Source organism: Pelodiscus sinensis, chromosome 4, assembly GCF_052426305.1.
Source record: "Pelodiscus sinensis isolate ZL-2025 chromosome 4, ASM5242630v1, whole genome shotgun sequence".
In the NCBI taxonomy this organism is placed as follows: Eukaryota; Metazoa; Chordata; order Testudines; family Trionychidae; genus Pelodiscus; species Pelodiscus sinensis.
Window position 1 is genome coordinate 73,026,089 of NC_143055.1, and position 17,879 is coordinate 73,043,967.

At 42.6% G+C, this 17,879-nt stretch overlaps 1 protein-coding gene across 1 annotated transcript in view; it reads right to left on the minus strand.

Moving 5' to 3' along the window:
- CPE (carboxypeptidase E) overlaps positions 1-17,186 on the minus strand; it is a 91,374-nt gene extending 74,188 nt beyond the window's left edge. Inside the window, exon 1 of the mRNA XM_075930160.2 lies at positions 16,585-17,186. Coding sequence (XP_075786275.2) covers positions 16,585-16,885 — 301 coding nt within the window. The 5' untranslated portion in view covers positions 16,886-17,186. The remainder of the gene's footprint in view (positions 1-16,584) is intronic.
- Positions 17,187-17,879: the final 693 nt, after the last annotated feature.

Below are 17,879 nucleotides of genomic sequence, written 5' to 3' on the forward strand. Positions count from 1 at the left end.
CGCTGATCAGTTTCAGCAGCAGCTGACTTGGGGACCCCTGGGGTAGAGCAGCTGGGGTGCTGCTAGGTTGGTCCCCTAGGCATCCTCAAGGGCAGCTGGGGTGCTGCTGGTTTGGTCCCGAGCAGGTTTGGTCCCAAGGGTTGGCGCAACCAGACCAACCCAGCAGCACTCCAGCTGCTCTGCCTCAGGCGTGTCCGATTCAGCCGCTGCTGGTCAGTTTCAACAGCGGCTGAATCTGGACACCTGGGACAGAGCAGCTGGGGCGCTGCCGGGTTGGTCCTAACCCAGGTGTCCCCAAGTCAGCTGCTGCTGAAACTGATCAGCGGCAGATTCTAGGAAGCCCGGGGCAAAGCAGCTCTGCCTCGGGCTTCCTGTAGTCAGCCGCTGGTCAGTTTCAGCAGCGGCTGAATCGGGGACACCTGGGGTACAATATGTATCAGTTCCGACTTACATACAAGTTCAACTTAAGAACAAACCTACAGTCCCTATCTTGTACGTAACCCGGGGACTGCCTGTATAGGCCAGAAATAAATTACTACTCCCATCCGAGCTCATCAAATGAGAAGGGAGCTGTGCCTCTCAACAGCATCCCCTAAATAGGGCTTACAGCCAAGCCACAATCTAGCCCTGTGAGGTAGGGAAGCATTACCTTCCTTGTTGTACAGAGAGGGAGCTCAGGCACAGAGAGATGGTGTTCTTGCCTAACAACACAGAGCAAATATGTGGCAGAACCAAGAAAAGAAAATGGATATCTCTGCAGACCCATGCCTCACCATAAAGGCACCTTTCCTCTCTATAGAATGACTTGCTCTAACATTATTTAATTCTCTAGCAGGATACCATACAAACCAGCCCAACAACCTATGTCCTCACCTAACTCATTCGCTAAAATAGGCAATGTATCAATTGTGGAAAAACAAGGTGGTATCATGAAAATGGATGAATTTGTTCATTCTTTATGGCCTGATTTTCAAAAGTGCTGAGTATTTGCAGCACCCATTGATATGAAATGGAGTTGTGGGTGCTCAACTCACCTGAAAGTCAGGCCCTAGTTACCATGGACCATTTTTGCATCTGCATCTAAAGATCTGATCCTGTATTTCTCACACTGGTAAGTCTCCCATTAAAGTAAGAGTTTTGCTTGTTGAATGAATACAGATTTGGATGCTAGATTCACCTGGATTTTGATTATTTTCCTAGAGCTATTTTTCTAGCACTAGCATTAGGACCAAAATATAGAATTGGACAAAACCAGTAAGTGCTTTCATCTTTTCCAGTTGGAAAATTTTTTAAATTCTTCATTACAAAAGATAAATGTGCTGAGAAGATGCAGTTCCTTCCTGTGAAATGTATAGGCTCTTATTCCTTTTATGAAGGTGCCATGATTTACGTCTAGAAACTTCCTGAAAGAAACATTCAGCAGTTCACACTTGTTATTCCATCATTAACATGAAATGTAAGTTATTAACATTTAAAGTCTTCTGGCCTCTTTTTTATTTTTTTTAAATTTATTTTATTTTTAGAGTAAAAATAATCAATTTTTGTTTTACATTTTTGTGGGCTGGAAGGAATAGAGAACTGATCTGAAGAAAATGCAGGACAATATAGCACTTTAAAGACTAACAAGATGGTTTATTAGATGATGAGCTTTCATGGGCCAGACCTGAAGAAGGATCAGTAATGTACAAAGTAGTGTTACAGAATCACATTTAGATATAGAAAAAACCTCTAAGAACTAGAGAAGTGAAAGTGTAACTGTGTACATGATTAACTGATGAGCCTAGGCTCACTGATTAATGTGCACAATTACATGCTGCCTATTCCACCTCCGACTGCCTCTATCACAGGCAATAGTGCAGAGGGGCAGGCAGCAGCTGATACACAAGAGCTGGCTTTTAAGCTGGCTCCCTGCATGTACCAGTTCCTGTGGAGCTGCCTACTCATTCCCCCTGATCCCTCCCAACCCTGACACTTCTGCCTCTGTATCAGATAAAGACGCAGCAGTGTGGAAAGGCAGGATGGAACTACCTGCCTCCTCCTCCCAACATAACCACTGATTTTTTCAGCAGTTACATGATTGCTTAACTAAATTCATTTTAACGTCCTTACTAAGGACATAAAAGTTCATACCCTTTCAAAGACATATCTGCCAAATAAAATGTATCCGATATTAAACTGTGACCTAATTACATCTTAGCCAAAGAAGTCAACATCTCACCAGATCAAACAGCTTCTTTAACACAGATCTGCACCTACACCATGTGATGAGTACTTAGACCATATGCACATTCTGCAATAAGAACAAGGTCTTTATTATACAGGTGCAATTCAGGCAGCTTATATTCCATAACAATGAATGTTTCCACATAAAATCTGCATCTTGGTTTATCTCAGGCTACATTTTAGGATTGGGTTTACTAATAAATAAATAGGCCAGATTAAATAAAATTGATGAGTGACTATGGTCTATACAGTGAAAAAAGTCTGTCTGGCTTTGGGAAAAGATCAAAAAACACTGCTGAATTAATTTTAAAACAAAGTTGGCTATCCCAGAACAGCATTTCAAAGCATTTATGATTTTCAAATTTATTCTGACCATTTAGTGTTAACCAGGGACATAGCCACTGGTGGGCATGAGTGGGCCATGGGTCACCCACTTTGCACTCAGGCCCACCCATGCAGGCCCTCATGGCTCTTCTTGTGCCCAGCTCTTGTCCTGCTACACCAGCCTGCTCTACGCTCCAGCCAGGGAACTGGATGGGGCACAGAGGCTAACCACATTCCACCTGACACTGCACCTGGGGAGTACGGCCAAGGTGCGAGATCAGGGTGCTGGGGCTTCATCCTCTACCCTCATCGTGCCCACCTACCCAAAATTGGGGCCCACCCAAGAGGGCCTTTTTTTAATCTTTAATGCATGGCCACACGTTGGATCAAATACTGCAGTGCATTCTCAAATAAACATCCTGTCTTTTGCCATAGCATACAAATTGCGGGGAGGCGGGGGACCTGCAGCCCCACCTCACCCTCCCTAAAGGGTGCTTGGGGATGAGAGGCTCAGGGCTGGGGCAGTTCCAGACAGGATGTGGACAACACCCGCAGCCAGCCCCTTTTCCCTGCCTGGTGATTCTCTCTCTTTTGTGTATGGTTTTATGTGTCTCCATACATGGGAAGGGGGAGCTTCAGCCCCTTCCTCCTACAACCAAACTCTTACCTTGCTTTAAGTTATGAGAAGAGGAATCTGCATACCACATGTGGCGGTCCTACCTCTTACCGCTGAGGAGGAGTTCTTGAACAAACAGCTGGGGGGATAAACTCACTTGCTCACAAACAAATTGTGTAGTGCCCAATTTCCAGACCACGTTGCCTGCTTAACTTGGTCTCAATTTTTGCAGGCACATACTTGTATCCCTCTCCCTTTTCCATGCCAACAAAAATGAAAAACAGAATTTCAGGCATTGGACTCATATCTTATCACATGACTTAATTAAAGATTCAAGAAACTGAACAAGAAATGATGGAATGTAGAACTGCTCCTAGATAAAAGGAATTAATTTTCTAGCAGAAATTTCTCACATAAGGAAAATTAAAACATTGCAAGAACATATTCTGTGACTCACATAGCTGTATTCTGCTGCTTTTCATCACGTGCTTCATAATGCCTTCGAAAATCATTACACTTTATAAAACTCATGCTGCTAATGACCTGGTTCACATTAGTCTCACCATAACGTTTGTACTGACTCTCCAAGTCAATGACACAATAGAGGTTGTCTTCTAGGGGTTTTTTTAGAAACTCTTATTGAATTCTGCAGATATGGGGAGGTAGTGATAACTGCATCACCCATCAGAAACCAAGTCAATGTAATCAAATCTGTCAAAAACTGACTATCAATAGCAGATTCTAATCAGAGAGCTCAAGTTCTCCCTGGTATGCTAAGCAAACTCACTTAATTTTTATGAATTCTCTAGCAAAATTAGGGTTTCCAGATGGTTTCAACAAAAATACTGGTCATACATCATATTACATCACAATCTACATTACATCTTATTTAGAAAATACCGGACATTTATATTTTCTCAATTTGTTTCCCTAACAGAAAGCTCAAATACTGGACTGTCTGGTTCAAAACCGGACACCTGGCCACCCTAAGCAAAATACCCACTGGAGTCAATGGTGTGAAATAATGCCCTTCATGGAGCTTTGAGCACTGACTGATTCTTGGCAACTCTAACAGAGCCAAGGAGCTGTAAAATGATTGCATTCAGCCTCTGAGAAACACGCCAGCTTAGGGGATTCCCGGGTAGCATACAGAATTACCAATATGACTCTATGATCCCTTTTTGTTTATGGGTATGTCTACACTACAGTGTTATTTTGAAATATTTTATTTTGAAATAACGTGTCTACACACAAAATGCATTTTGAAATAGCATTTTGCTATTTGGAAATAGCGTTTCCACACTGAGTGGACTCTGAATTGCATTTAAGGCTGGCCAGAACCAGTTCCGGCAGGGCACCAGGTCCGGACTTATTGTGTGGGGCTCCTGCCTGAGGCTATCTGAGGTCTGTGCTTAAAAGGACCCTCTCCCCGATCCCCAGACAGCCAGTTCTCAGGTTTCCCTGCTTGCTTGTGTACCTCGATGAGGAACAGCAAAACATTTTGTCTCTGCTTGCTCTGGTTGCCCTCATTTGGGACACCACAGCACTCTGCAACATGGAGCTGGAGCTGCCCCTAGGTTCACATGTGGCCTTTGGCAGCCAGGCTAACAGCTATCCTGCCACAGATGGCTGCGTTCCTCCATCTATTGCGGAGATCATAGACGTTGGGGCCTCCCACCCACACCTTAATAAGGTCCATGATCTCCACCCTGGACCAGGAAGGCGCCCACCTTCTCCAGGCCCTGACAGGCTCCTGGGAGCTGGCAGACTGCTCCTGGGGAGCGGTGGAGGGTTGGCTGCCAGTGGCTTGCTGGCTCATGTTTTGGGGCCACTGGGTCAGGGACAGTGACTGCTGGCTCTGGGCTGGCAGGCTTGGAGCTGGCACAGGCACTGTGGCCAGAGTCTACCCCTTTAAGGGCTCCAGGGAGGCAGGGTGGGAGAGAAGACTTCTTGGTTGAGGCCGGAGTGGCCACTAGGGCATCCTGGGAAGGCCGGAGGCCCCCTATTTTGAAATAAGTGTCTACACAGCACTTATTTTGAAATAGCTATTTCGAATTTGGCATTATTCCTCGTAGAATGAGGTTTACCAAATTCGAAATAAGTGCTCTGCTATTTCGAATTTAGTTCAAAATAGCGATTTGGCTGTGTAGACGCTAGGAAAGTTATTTCAAAATAAGGGCTGTTATTTCTAAATAACTTTGCTGTATAGACATACCCTATGATCTCAGTAAAAATTGAGATAATTAAATACATTAACCAGCAGTACAACTTGGAGTAAAAGTACTAGGCCCCAATCCTGCAAAAACATGTGTACAAGCCTAGCCTTATAAATGGTGCATAGACCCAGTGATTCCAATAGAACTTCTTCTAGTGCATACAGTTAACTATTTGTGCAAGTCTCCTAAATCGCTCACTTTGGTTGAAACTCTGCACATGAATATGACTGTAATGTCTCCTGAATTTTAGTAGGAATTCTGCAATTCCATCCAAGTACACAGTGTGGCTCTTGAAATTATCATACACTTTACATACTTCTGTTTTTAACTGAACTTTTTTTTAAAAAAAAAGACTTTAAACGTGCCTTTAAACTACAAATAATAAAAATGTTGGATGAATTCACAAGTGTTTAAAAACTAAAGTAAAATAATGCTTAGCTCTCTCCTTTTGTTTAACAGGCTGTTGTGAGCAGAACACTACTGAAACCACCTTACTAGGGTTTATAGGTGTCCAGTTTTGAACCGGACAGTCCAGTATTTGAGCTTTCTATTCGGGAAACAAATTGAGAAAATATAAATGTCCGGTATTTTCTAAATAAGATGTAATGTAGATTGTGATGTAATGTCAAGTGTGTCCGGTATTTTTGTTGAAACCAACTGGCAACCCTACACCTTACACATTAATTTTTTTGTTCTGATAAAAGTGGCTTCCCTTTTTGTTGGAGGGAAAATGCTTTTAAATTTACAAAACTTTTTATATATGTATTGGTTTTTCCCCAAAAGCAATTAAGTTTGTATTTTATTTTTGTAAGAAATGCTTCCAGCACAAATGTAGAAAGAATCTCTAAAAAAGCCCACCTCACTCACAGGGGTCTGGAACAATTTTTATAGTGGGGGTGCTGAGAGCCACTGAACCAGCAAACCCTGTATATGATGGAAATGACTTCAAGCAAGAGAGTGCAGCAGCACCTCCAGCACCCGTAGTTCCACCACATATGTTCACTCAGCACATGGTGACAGCCTTCTTACTGCATGAAATAAAATTAATTCCCTCCCCAACAGGTTAAAGAGGAGAAACTTTCCTGATTATTTCCCCTAATGGTAGAATGGTCTTCCTTTAAGCATATCAGGCTTATTCATAGCATTTAATGCCAGAGGAGACCACCAGATTATCTAGTATGACCTGCTCTATATCACAGGCCACAAACATCACCCAGTAATCCCCACCCCAAGCCAACCTCAGAATTAGATGTCCTCAGCAGCCAAATTACTGGCAGAGAACAAGGGTGGTGGTGAGGCACACCAATACCTAAGGACCCTGCAATGACAGGGAATTGATTAAAAGAGACATGCCCAGATAGTCTTACATCCCCAAGCTGCAGAGGAAGATGAAAACTCCTAAGGTCCACAATAATCTGATTTGGGGGATAATTCCTTCCCAGCGCTACATATGGGGGCTAGTTTTCTTAGCAGGCATATGATGTTTGGAAGTTTTAAAGGAAGACAAGTTCAATTCCACCTTTCCATCTACCATACATTTAAAGCTTTCCTTAGCTATTTATCTCATTTCACCAATTAATCATGTAGAACAGTGGTTTTCAATCTGCGGTTCATGGTTTGCAAACTATGACTAAGATTTCCAAAGGGATTGGCCCCTCAATTCAAAAATGTTAAGGGGTCTGTAAATAAAGCAAAAAAAAAAAAAGGTTGAAAAACATTGATCTAGAGATTTCAGGCAGGAAACTTGGAAACTTGGATGGAGTGTGCTTAGCTACACAGGGAAAAGGAAGTGAGGCTGGAGGCACATGAATTCTTTGGGTAAGGACTGCATATTATTATCTGACTATGGAGAAAATAAAGATATACAGTATATAGAAAAATAATACAGTTCAGAGTCCAGCTTTCATCTATGTGGATCCTTGTGCATGATCTGGCCCTGTATTACTGTAGAATTTTATTTCTATAAAGGCACATCTCCAATTAAATTGGAAGCTACAGGTGCTCAGCACCTCCCAGCATTTAGTCCATTTCCTCCTCATCACCCTCCCCAAGGTGATTCTGATGTGGGTTTTTTTAAATAAGAATGAGAAAGGATATTTTGGCAGTGATGCCATTTGCAGATAATTTGTGCATCTGCATGACAACAGAAATGTTTGACTTAAATTATTTTCAGTAAGAGTAGGGGGAAATAGGGAAAAATAGTGTCCCAATTAAAGAGAGGGATGATCCGCACTAAGAAACAGGAAGAAGAAAAGACTATTCCTGTTTCTTAGTGCTCATCTTCCCTCTTTTCAACTGAGGATGTTAGCTGAAGGCTGGCTCATGTTTACCGTATTTTCCGGCGTATAGGGCGACTGGGTGTATAAGACGACCCCCTATCTTTTTAATTAAAAGATAGGGTTTCATCTTATACCCCAGCGCCCTTCCGCCTCCTTTGCTCCCGGTGTCCCTGGTCTGCTGGAGATGGTCCCCAGCAGACCAGAGGCACCGGGAGCAAAGCCGCCAGGAGCGCCTGGGCTCCCCCCCGCCGGAGCCCCTCCGCGGCTTTGAAAGCCTCGGGGGAAGCCGGCGGCGGGGCATCCCAGGCGCGCATGGGCTGCCCCCCCTCCGGAGCCCCGCGGAGGGGCTCCGGAGGGGGGGCAGCCCATGCGCGCCTGGGATGCCCCCCCGCCGGCTTCCCCCGAGGCTTTCAAAGCCGCGGAGGGGCTCCGGCGGGCGGGCAGCCCATGCGCGCCTGGGATGCCCCCCCGCCGGCTTCCCCCGAGGCTTTCAAAGCCGCGGAGGGGCTCCGGCGGCCGGGCAGCCCATGCGCGCCTGGGATGCCCCGCCGCCGGCTTCCCCCGAGGCTTTCAAAGCCGCGGAGGGGCTCCGGCGGCGGGGCATCCGGCGTACAAGACGACCCCCGATTTTTGGGGGATGTTTTTTAACTTCAGAGGTCGTCTTGTACGCCGGAATATACGGTAAAGAGGATTGCAAATGATGAGCTCTTATAGAAAGACAAACTGGCCAACAAAATCCAAAAAAAATACAGAGTAATTTGGTGACTTGGTAGCATTTCTTATGCTCCAGGTACATTCAACTGTTTTCCTTGTATTCCTGTCTTTATTGTATTTGTAATCTTCCCATCTTTATTCAGTGCACCTGCAGAAATATAACTTCAGTTTCCACAAGATAATGATAAACATTATTCACATAAGATGAGTTTTGTACTTAAACATTAAAGATATAATAAAATGAGCTTTTCTTTAATGTCCAGTAGTAAAAACAAGTCACTTGCCATATTCAATTTGCATTAATGTTTCATCAAAACAGGATATAATGGATCTTACCAAATAACACACAGTATTTCTATTTCTAGATGGAGAAAGAGAGAAAACATAAATGAACAAAGATGCTAACAATTAAATGCAATTAACTGTAAAAAAAATAAAGCTATGAATAACAATAAACTGATGTTCTGATAAGCTTATTGGTTGCTATGAAGTTAAGTGATTTCTATTGTGAACATGAGCCTAAGATGATGTATTCGTGTTTGCATAACTCAGAGTTTTCCTGTAAGATGTTTTATTCATTTCTGATCAACTCTCTCAAGATTATAAGTATTTTAATTAAATTCACAGGTCAGATTCTAGTCCCTGCTAGTGCTGAGTGAATCAAGGCAATTTTGAAAAAAAATCAGTAAAAAAGAATTATAGGCTGGACTGAAAACAAAAATTATCAACATTTTTAGTCTATCAAAAATGTTTAAAAATCATTTGGAGTTCAGGGAAATGAATTGTTTTGTTCAGTTTGTACCATTTAAGTATTTTTCAAGTTAAAAAAAATAAAATGTGAAGTGAAATTTTGAAACAAAATGTTTCTTCAAATAAAACAGTTGAAATTTATCATTCTGAAAATGTTGAAATAGGACATTGTTCCTTTAAAGGCCTCTGTTTCCCCCATTTGAAAAATAATAATAATAAGTTTGATTGGATCTTCAGGAATTTGCAAAACATTTTGGTGTTGCTGAACCTGACAAATTTTTGCCCAGCTCTGACCCTTGCCTTGGTGTCTATACACCAATCCAGCAATTGATAGCAGCTTTAAATAGTGAGCCAAGGGAGAATTTCAATACAGGAGTAGCATAAAGCTAATTTAAGGTCCTACCTCCCAAAAGCCCCAAATTAGGAGTGGGCCTAGAAGTAGGAGATGGTAAACCAGGGATAAAAGTGCGTCTACTTGTAGTATTCACAGCTATGGGGGATCCTGCCTGCCATACAGCCCAGGGGCATTCTGGGAAAAGGCTCCCATAAATTAAAACAGACTGCTTTAATTTTTACTGGTGCATTTTAGCCCCATATCAGCACATATGGCACAAGGGTGGCAAAAAGCAATATTTTACCCCACACATCCTGTGCTCCATCTTTCAGGAGGCACGCCACAGAATCTTACCCACACAGTGTGTTAAAGGTCATTCTGTCCTCCCCCATATTTACTTTTGTGGGTGTATGTGCATGCGCAAGAGAGATAAAACTAAATTTGTGTAGGGTCTTTTTACACTTACAAACTGATTTTAAAACTTTTTATAAAATGGCTTGTGACATTGCAGTAAAATTCAGTCACGGGCAGTTTTGCCAAGTAATCTACCACTCACTATCAACTTTTCAATCTCATGGAAGAAAATGTTATATTTTCTGTGGATGTCACAGTTGTGAAATGGACTCTCTGATGACATCATAAGCATCAGGTATGAGCTTTTCCACTGGCTGGCAGTAGCTTAATTTGCTCTGTTTGTTAAAATATATTTTAGGTCTGATTTTTAGTCCAGCTTTAAAGAAGAGGCACTTTTCTTGGTTTTGGATACCTAGAATTTTGCGGGTGAAAATAACTATAGTACCCACACGTAGATTTTCTTTTTTAGGGTCAAGAGTATCAAAAAATGGGTGCCAAAACTTAAACTTCTAATCCACATTTAAGCACCTATATGGGATTTGTTGCTTACTAAGCACTTCCGAAAAACCAGGCCACTTTATTTAGACACCTTTGCCCCATCTGACCCTTTCCTCAAGTGCCCAAAGCAGAGCAATATACTCAGTTAGTTTTGGTGCTTTGTTCCTTCCTAAGGCTTCATGATGAAATCACTAAAAGCTTTGTCTCAGTGAAGACAAGGATCAGGAAATTAATGGCTGAGAAATCAATGCAAATAGGTTTTGATTACTTTTTAACATTAAATTTTAGTCACAAAATGTTGTAGTAATACAGTATTTCTTAACTATGTAAGTTATGGTTACAGGGCCCAGACACCTATTCTTTTGGATAACATGGACCTGATCCTGCTCTCATGGAAATCAGTGGTAAAATTCCCATAGACTTCAGTGGTGCCAGATAAGCCCCTGTATCATTGTTTTATCAGATAAAACCTTCTGCAAAGGATTTGGCTATCCCTAGTCACAAAGATGCCATCCTCATCTATCATGTGTTTGTTCCCAAAGAAGTCATATTTCCAGAGGTTAAGCCCATATACTTTTCTTTTTAAATTGAAGGGAAACCCCATAAAATCCTTAGAACAACAGGCAATGTTTTTCCTGGGACTAAATTAAAGCAATACGGATGGTTTTTTTGGATAGTTGTTAGTTTAATTAAGAAACAGAATGCTTTTTTCATAAACAAGACAGAGAAAGTAAATACAGTCATTAAAGAAAAAACATGGCCATAATTTTTCCTTTCACCTTGTCCCCGTTAGCCACTCAACCAAGGCTCTCCACACAGTATAATAAACAGGTAATCTTCACACATATATAGCACCTCTCATCTGAAGAGCTTTACAAAAGAGGCAAGAAACACTGGATGAAACCCTAGCTGTACTGGAGTCAACAGGAGTCTTGCCACTGACATCAGTGGAGCCAGATTTTCACCCATTACCACCCATCACAGCAATAATCAGTTATATATTACCAACTTCTATCTTCCTTGATACTCTTAGGCATACTGTATCACCAACCACTGCCCAAGAATTTCCCATACCTATTTATTTCTCCATCATCATTTTTATCTCTTTTTAAGCAAGAGCTTGGAGAAAGTTGTCTTTTTTCACCTAACTAATTCTCCCAAAACAGTGTCCTTGGTCATTTCCAGACTGGGTTCAGCTTCCATCACCTTAACAGCATTAAACCTTCCCTTCTAGTTCAATGGTTTACGTTCAGCTGACGCTGGTTCCTTCTCCAACTCCTTGACCATACTGATGGATATGATGCTAGCAATATATTGACACCCCTTTTTAACTGGAACAGTTTGCTGGAGTTGCAGGAATTTTCATCTCCTGGTTTTATTTTTATTTATTCAACCATGCCTTTTCTATCAGTGTGTGAGCTCTGTAGTATTCAAAAAGAAACTGCCACCAACAAAAGTACACTTAATTCCTTTTATTCAGATTCCAATTTCATGGCTATAGATTGCAAGACAGTCATGGATGAAGAAATTACCCTACATCTCTTAAATTGTATAAGCGGCGAGGAGTCTTGTGGCACCTTATAGACTAACCAAAGTGTTGGAGCATAAGCTTTCATGGGCAGAGACCCACTTCATCAGATGCATTTCGTGTCTTTGCCCATGAAAGCTTATTCTCCAACACTTCGGTTAGTCTATAAGGTGCCACAAGACTCCTCGCCGCTTTTGCAGATTCAGACTAACACGGCTACCTCTCTGATACTTAAATTGTATAGTATTCAGGATTACACAAATATGCAACACATTCTGCAAGGCTGTGTCTACATTGGCACCCCTTTCCGGAAAAGGGATGCTAATGAGACCAGTCGGAATTGCAAATTCCGCGGGGGATTTAAATATCCCCCGCGGCATTTGCATTTACATGGCTGCCGCTTTTTTCCGGCTCAGGGTTTTGCCGGTGAAAAGCGCCAGTCTAGACGCGATTTTCTGGAAAATAAGCCCTTTTCCGGAAGATCCCTTATTCCTACTTTCAAGGATCCCTTATTCCTACTTTCAAGGAATCCCTTATTCCTACTTTCAAGTAGAAATAAGGGATCTTCCGAAAAGGGCTTATTTTCCAGAAAATCGCGTCTAGATTAGCGCTTTTCTCCAGCAAAACCCCGAGCCGGAAAAAAGCGGCAGCCATGTAAATGCAAATGCAGCGGGGGATATTTAAATCCCCCGCAGAATTTGCAATTCCGACTGGTCTCATTAGCATCCCTTTTCCGGAAAGGGGTGCCAATGTAGACACAGCCCAAGTGTTTAATTCACAATCAAAACTATTGCCAAAAGTAAAAACTGGTCTCTCCTACCTTTAACATTTAGCATGTCTATAGGAAAAGCTCAAAACGTTATTTTTGTTTTTCTGAGTGCGTAATCTGTGTTTTAAAGGATTGCAAAGATATTTCATATGTTCATGCAAGAAACTAGACTTGTTCCTAATAAGGCATTCTGGTTTCTAACATGCATATTATGAGATTTTAAAAAAAAACCTCTCTTAATTTATATGGGGCCTTAAAGAATCATTCCAGTTGCTTGGATAATGTAGTACAGGCTTACGTAAATATCCTTTCCATTTTTCACATGTGTTTTCTTATGTTAACCTAAATTAAATTGTTTCCTTTCATGAATAATTCCTTAAAGCCACAGGTTGAGGCACATTCTTATGCACATTGTGCCTGTTTACATACACTGATGCATTATGTTTATGGGCCTTCTAGTGTGTGTTTATGTATTAAAAATTGATCCAAAAAAGCAAAGGACAGCCTTGATTACAACCAATCCTTTGGTCCAGCTTCATACAATAAATCAAAGTCCTGATTTGTGCTGCTTTGTTCCTTCATGGTCATTAAAACCAACACAAATAGATTTTGTACAGTTTTTACTTATTCATTGTTGTTACTTTTGCAACTCAAGGGTATAATCAGAGTTTCTTTAAGAGATGTGAACTTCCTGAAGTATGCACTCAGACAGAAAATGTTTGTATTACTGCAGCTGCTGACTGGGTAATTCAAAGCATAGCTTAAAATTCTTATCAGGTTTCTACCCTTATCAACTCTGTGCAGATCACTGCCCTAGGGCCAATGTGTTTAAAAAAATGACTCAGGGTAATTTTATTGTAAAGACACAACGCCTTAGCCTGCCAAAAAATTCTGCAAAATGTAATTTAATGATAGATAAATCATATAGGGCCTGATCCTGCAAGCCTTAATTACATGAATAATCCTAACTCAGGTGGATAGACTTCTTCCTCTAAAGAAATCAGTGGGGACTCCTGGGCAAGGATTATTCTCTGAGGCTATGTCTACACGGCCCCCATTTTGTGCAAAAAATATGCAAATGAGGCAAAGCGTAGACTATTGCCATGCCTCATTTGCATAATTAATGAGGCTCTATTTTTGCGCAAGAGGCTTTTGTGCAAAAATCCCCTCTTGCACAAGAGCCGTTCTTCCGCATTTTTTTCTGGAAGAACAGCTCTTGTGCAAGAGAGGGAGGTGGTTTGCGCAAAAAGGAGCCATGTAGACAACTCCCTTTTGCACAACAGCCTCTTGTGCAAAAACAGAGCCTCATTAATTATGCAAATGAGGCGTGGCGATATTCCACGCTTTGCCTCATTTGAATATTTTTTGCACAAAATGGGGGCAGTATAGACATAGCCTTAGTGTATGTCTACACAGCAACATTATTTCAAAATAACTAGTGTTATTTCGAAATAATGTCAAAATACTGTCAAGCTGGAGGACTTCTTACTCCGACTCCTGTAACCCTCATTGTTTGAGGAGTAAGGGAAGTGGGAGGAAGAGTTTTCTATTTCAAAATAAGTGCTGTGTAGATGCTCCCAATTTTGAAATTAATTATTTCGAAATAATCTACGCAACTGACGTAAGGTAAGGATTGCAGAATCAGTCTCACATTTTCTGGCAGGATTGATTCAGGGCTCCACTTCTTTTTTATCATAAAAGCATACACAGGGAAATAAAAAGTGGCATTGTTTACTAATCTGAAGAAAGTTTCTAATGTTTTAATTGTGACTCAATACATTTCTGAAATGCCCGTAAATAATATTTAGGCAGGTAGAGTCTAATCTAAAGCCCACTGAAGTCATTAGTATTTTATCCAATTATTTCTATGGTTTTTGGATTGAGCCCTTAGTTAGAATATATCCAGGCACAAGATATTACTCTCTAGACATCCTAAGAAAATTCTGCAAGATGCTGAGTGCTTCCTAAGTGCAACTGCAGGTACATGGAGCTCAACACCTTGCAAGATTAGACCATAAGGTTTTATTCAAACAATAAACTCACACTGTTTAAATCCTGGTTAATCTGTAGGAAAAGATACACATTTTCAGTATGAGCTGCTACAAATTGCTAGCTAAGATGTGTCATATTACACAAGGTCCGATTTGAATCAAAGGTTCTCAAAAAATATGTTCAGTGTGAACATTTTAATTACAATAGGGGGATCCTCCTGTGAGGTGGTAAACATCCTCACTGTTCACTGCAGTTATTTACAGGCTCAATCCCAAAGAAAGCTCCCTATCTGTAGTCCATTAGAACATTTCTGTTAAAGGATGAAGTAAACTGACACAGAACCTGATTCCTGATCTTGCTTTCTACTGACGTCAGTCGCAAAGCCTCCAGTGAGTTAAAAGGGAGCAGGATCAGAGCTCCCATGCAAATGATATTCCCTCCCCCTCCCCAGCTATTTTAAATAGACTGAATGAATGCTGAATAAATACATAATAATAAAAAGTAATAACCCTCAGAAGGTCACAGTAACATCTGCATATCATTCAAATTTGTACAGTAATAATAATAATAATACATTATATTTACGTCTTATTTTAAATTTCATGCTTCCTGTCATGATGGCCCCAACACCAATGATAAAATACTTGTAACTCACTTGTAATTTTGGTATTTATATTTCATTCCAAAACTCTGCTAGTGTTATCTGGTATTTTTACCTTATTTTGCCTTCCTATTATGTCAGATATCCTATCTATCCCCTCTCATTTTTAACCTGATTATCAATAGCTATGATGCTGTCAAAAGCAATAACTTCCAAAGAATGCCAGGTATGGGTATAATTACTGAGGTCAAAAAGAAAATTAAAGATAAAGCTCAAATCATGTGGAGCCTGAACCGGATGAGGGCTCAGCACCCACAACTCCCAGTAAAATCAGTGCTAATGTGGGCCTGCCATCAAATCTAAGGAATAGAAAGAGTCCTATTGATTGCAAAGAACCATGGATCAAACCTCCACTGTTTAGCATTTTCAGGATTAGGCCTTTAAAAATACAATATTTGGAAAGAAATGTTTATACGAATGACTACACTTGCACTGATTAGAAATGCATTGTGTACAGTATATGGATAAAACCAATGTACTAATAATGTCTCTTGCAATCACCTGCTTTCACTAGCTCAAAGGGTAAAGAAAAATAACAAGGTTTTAATTTCTCTCTCCAAAATATAATTAGTGCAACTGCTAACCATTAGCTCTACTAAAATGTGCTTCTACCATTCCCACACACAACACAGCCTTTTTACACACTCAAGGGTGACCCAGATTTCCACACAGACATGTTAGATTTTAAATGGTCGTTTTGTTTATGTCAGGAAATAGAGAGGGTAATTTCCTTCCAGTATGCCTGCACATGGTATTACCTCACAAGACAGAATTAAAGGGAGATCTTTCAGACCCTACCAGCGTCGCTGTTTTCTAATATTCCTCTTAGTGGATATTAATGATATGGCATTAATTGTAATGATACCATTGAAAACATGGTAAGCTAAAATGCTGGTAAAAGCTTCCCAGTATTTATCCGCGCTAGCAAAGGGGCTCTTTTAACAACAGTGTTAGTATAAGGCTTTGGAAATCTAAAGCTCTGTAAATGTCATTCTATGCTGGCTATAGCACCACAAGGGCTATTATGCCCGCTCTATGACGCCTTGTTCCATGTAGCCTTGACTAATAGACTAATGACTATTTCCATAGCCCTGCTAGGGTACAATTGCTATTGCCCAGGCTGTACCAATGGTGCCGCATTCCCATTGCCCACAAGCTGCTAATTGGCGTAGGGTTCCTCGCTCCTTCTCAGGGATGGGGCTGGTGCCTGGCCCCACGCATGCCAGCGCCAAGCCTGCCCGTTACTCGCGCTGCCCTGCAAGCGGCATGGACAGGATCCCTGCGGGCCTGGGCAGCGGGGGGTGTCGGGGGCTGCGGCGCAGTTACCAGGCTCGTGTCTCCCGGGGTTGTCCGAGATCTCGATGACCAGCAGCTCCCTGCCCTCGAAGCTTCGCCCCACGGTGTAGATCCTGCTGATGGAGGGGCACTGCAGCCACACGGCCACCAGCGCCTCCCGCAGCTCCGGGTAGCGGTGGTACTCGAAGGAGATGCCGTCCTCCTGGCTCAGCCTCCGCCGCCGGCTCGCCCCGGCGGCAGCCTCCTGCTCCTCCGCCCCGGCGCCCAGCAGCCAGCAGGCACCGAGCGCCCCGCACAGCGCCAGCAGCCCCCAGCCCCGTCCCGCTGCCATCCCTCAGCCGCCTCGGGTGCCTGCGCTCCCGCCTCGGGCTCGCTCTCTCGCTTCGCTTTTGTCTCCCGCCTGCTCGTCCCCGGCTGCGCTGCTCGCACCTTCGCAGCCAGCCTAAACCTGAGCCAGCCAGGAAGCGGGCAACGCCAGGCGCTCCGCGGGCTGCACGACTCTCCGCGGCGCGGCGGGGAGATGCAGGAGATACCACTGCAGCCGGGAAGGAGGCAAGGGATGGAGGCGCCGCATGCCCTGCGGGGGTGGCGTTCGCAGCGGCATCCGGCTTCGTCTGCTGCAGAGACGGGGTTGGGGTGAATTTATGCAGCAGGGACAGCGAGGGAGCTGCCCCTCCTCCGGTGCTGATGTTGCTTCTGTCCAATACTAATATGTCACAAAGAAGCAAACAGGTGGGAGGTGGTCACCTAGAGCTGCATTTAGGCTAAACTGGGGGACCAGGAGTCCTCTAAAAAGACTGATGTGTTCTTATTATACGACATCCTGTATTTAGAGGCAGGCTAACCCCTATGGTGCCACACTTGGTGTTGTTTTGGTATTTAAAGACAAATGGAAACTGAGAATGTTTAAGTAACATGTTTCAGGTATTCACTAGTCTTCTACAATGGTCCTGACCAGCAGTGGGCAATAGTGGCCCATGGGCCGGATGCAGTTCAATCATGGCTTGCTGCTGGTGGACCACTAGCCAGTGTATTTACCTCAGCATCCACATGTAGGGCCAATAGCAGGCCTTTGGCCATGGTTCACCATTCCTGGCAAATGGCCCACACTGCTTCCTACAGCTCCCAGCCACCACTTCCAGCAGCTCCCATTGCCTGGGAATGGCGAACTGTGGCCAATAGGAGCTGCAAGCTGCCATACCTGAGGACACTCAGGAAAATAAGCAGGCAAATCCTGGCTCACCCTGTTGAACTGTGTAGTCTGTGGGCTGCTTGTTCTGGACTTTTGCAGAATTTTATAGAACCTTCCAGGCTTTCTGAGAACT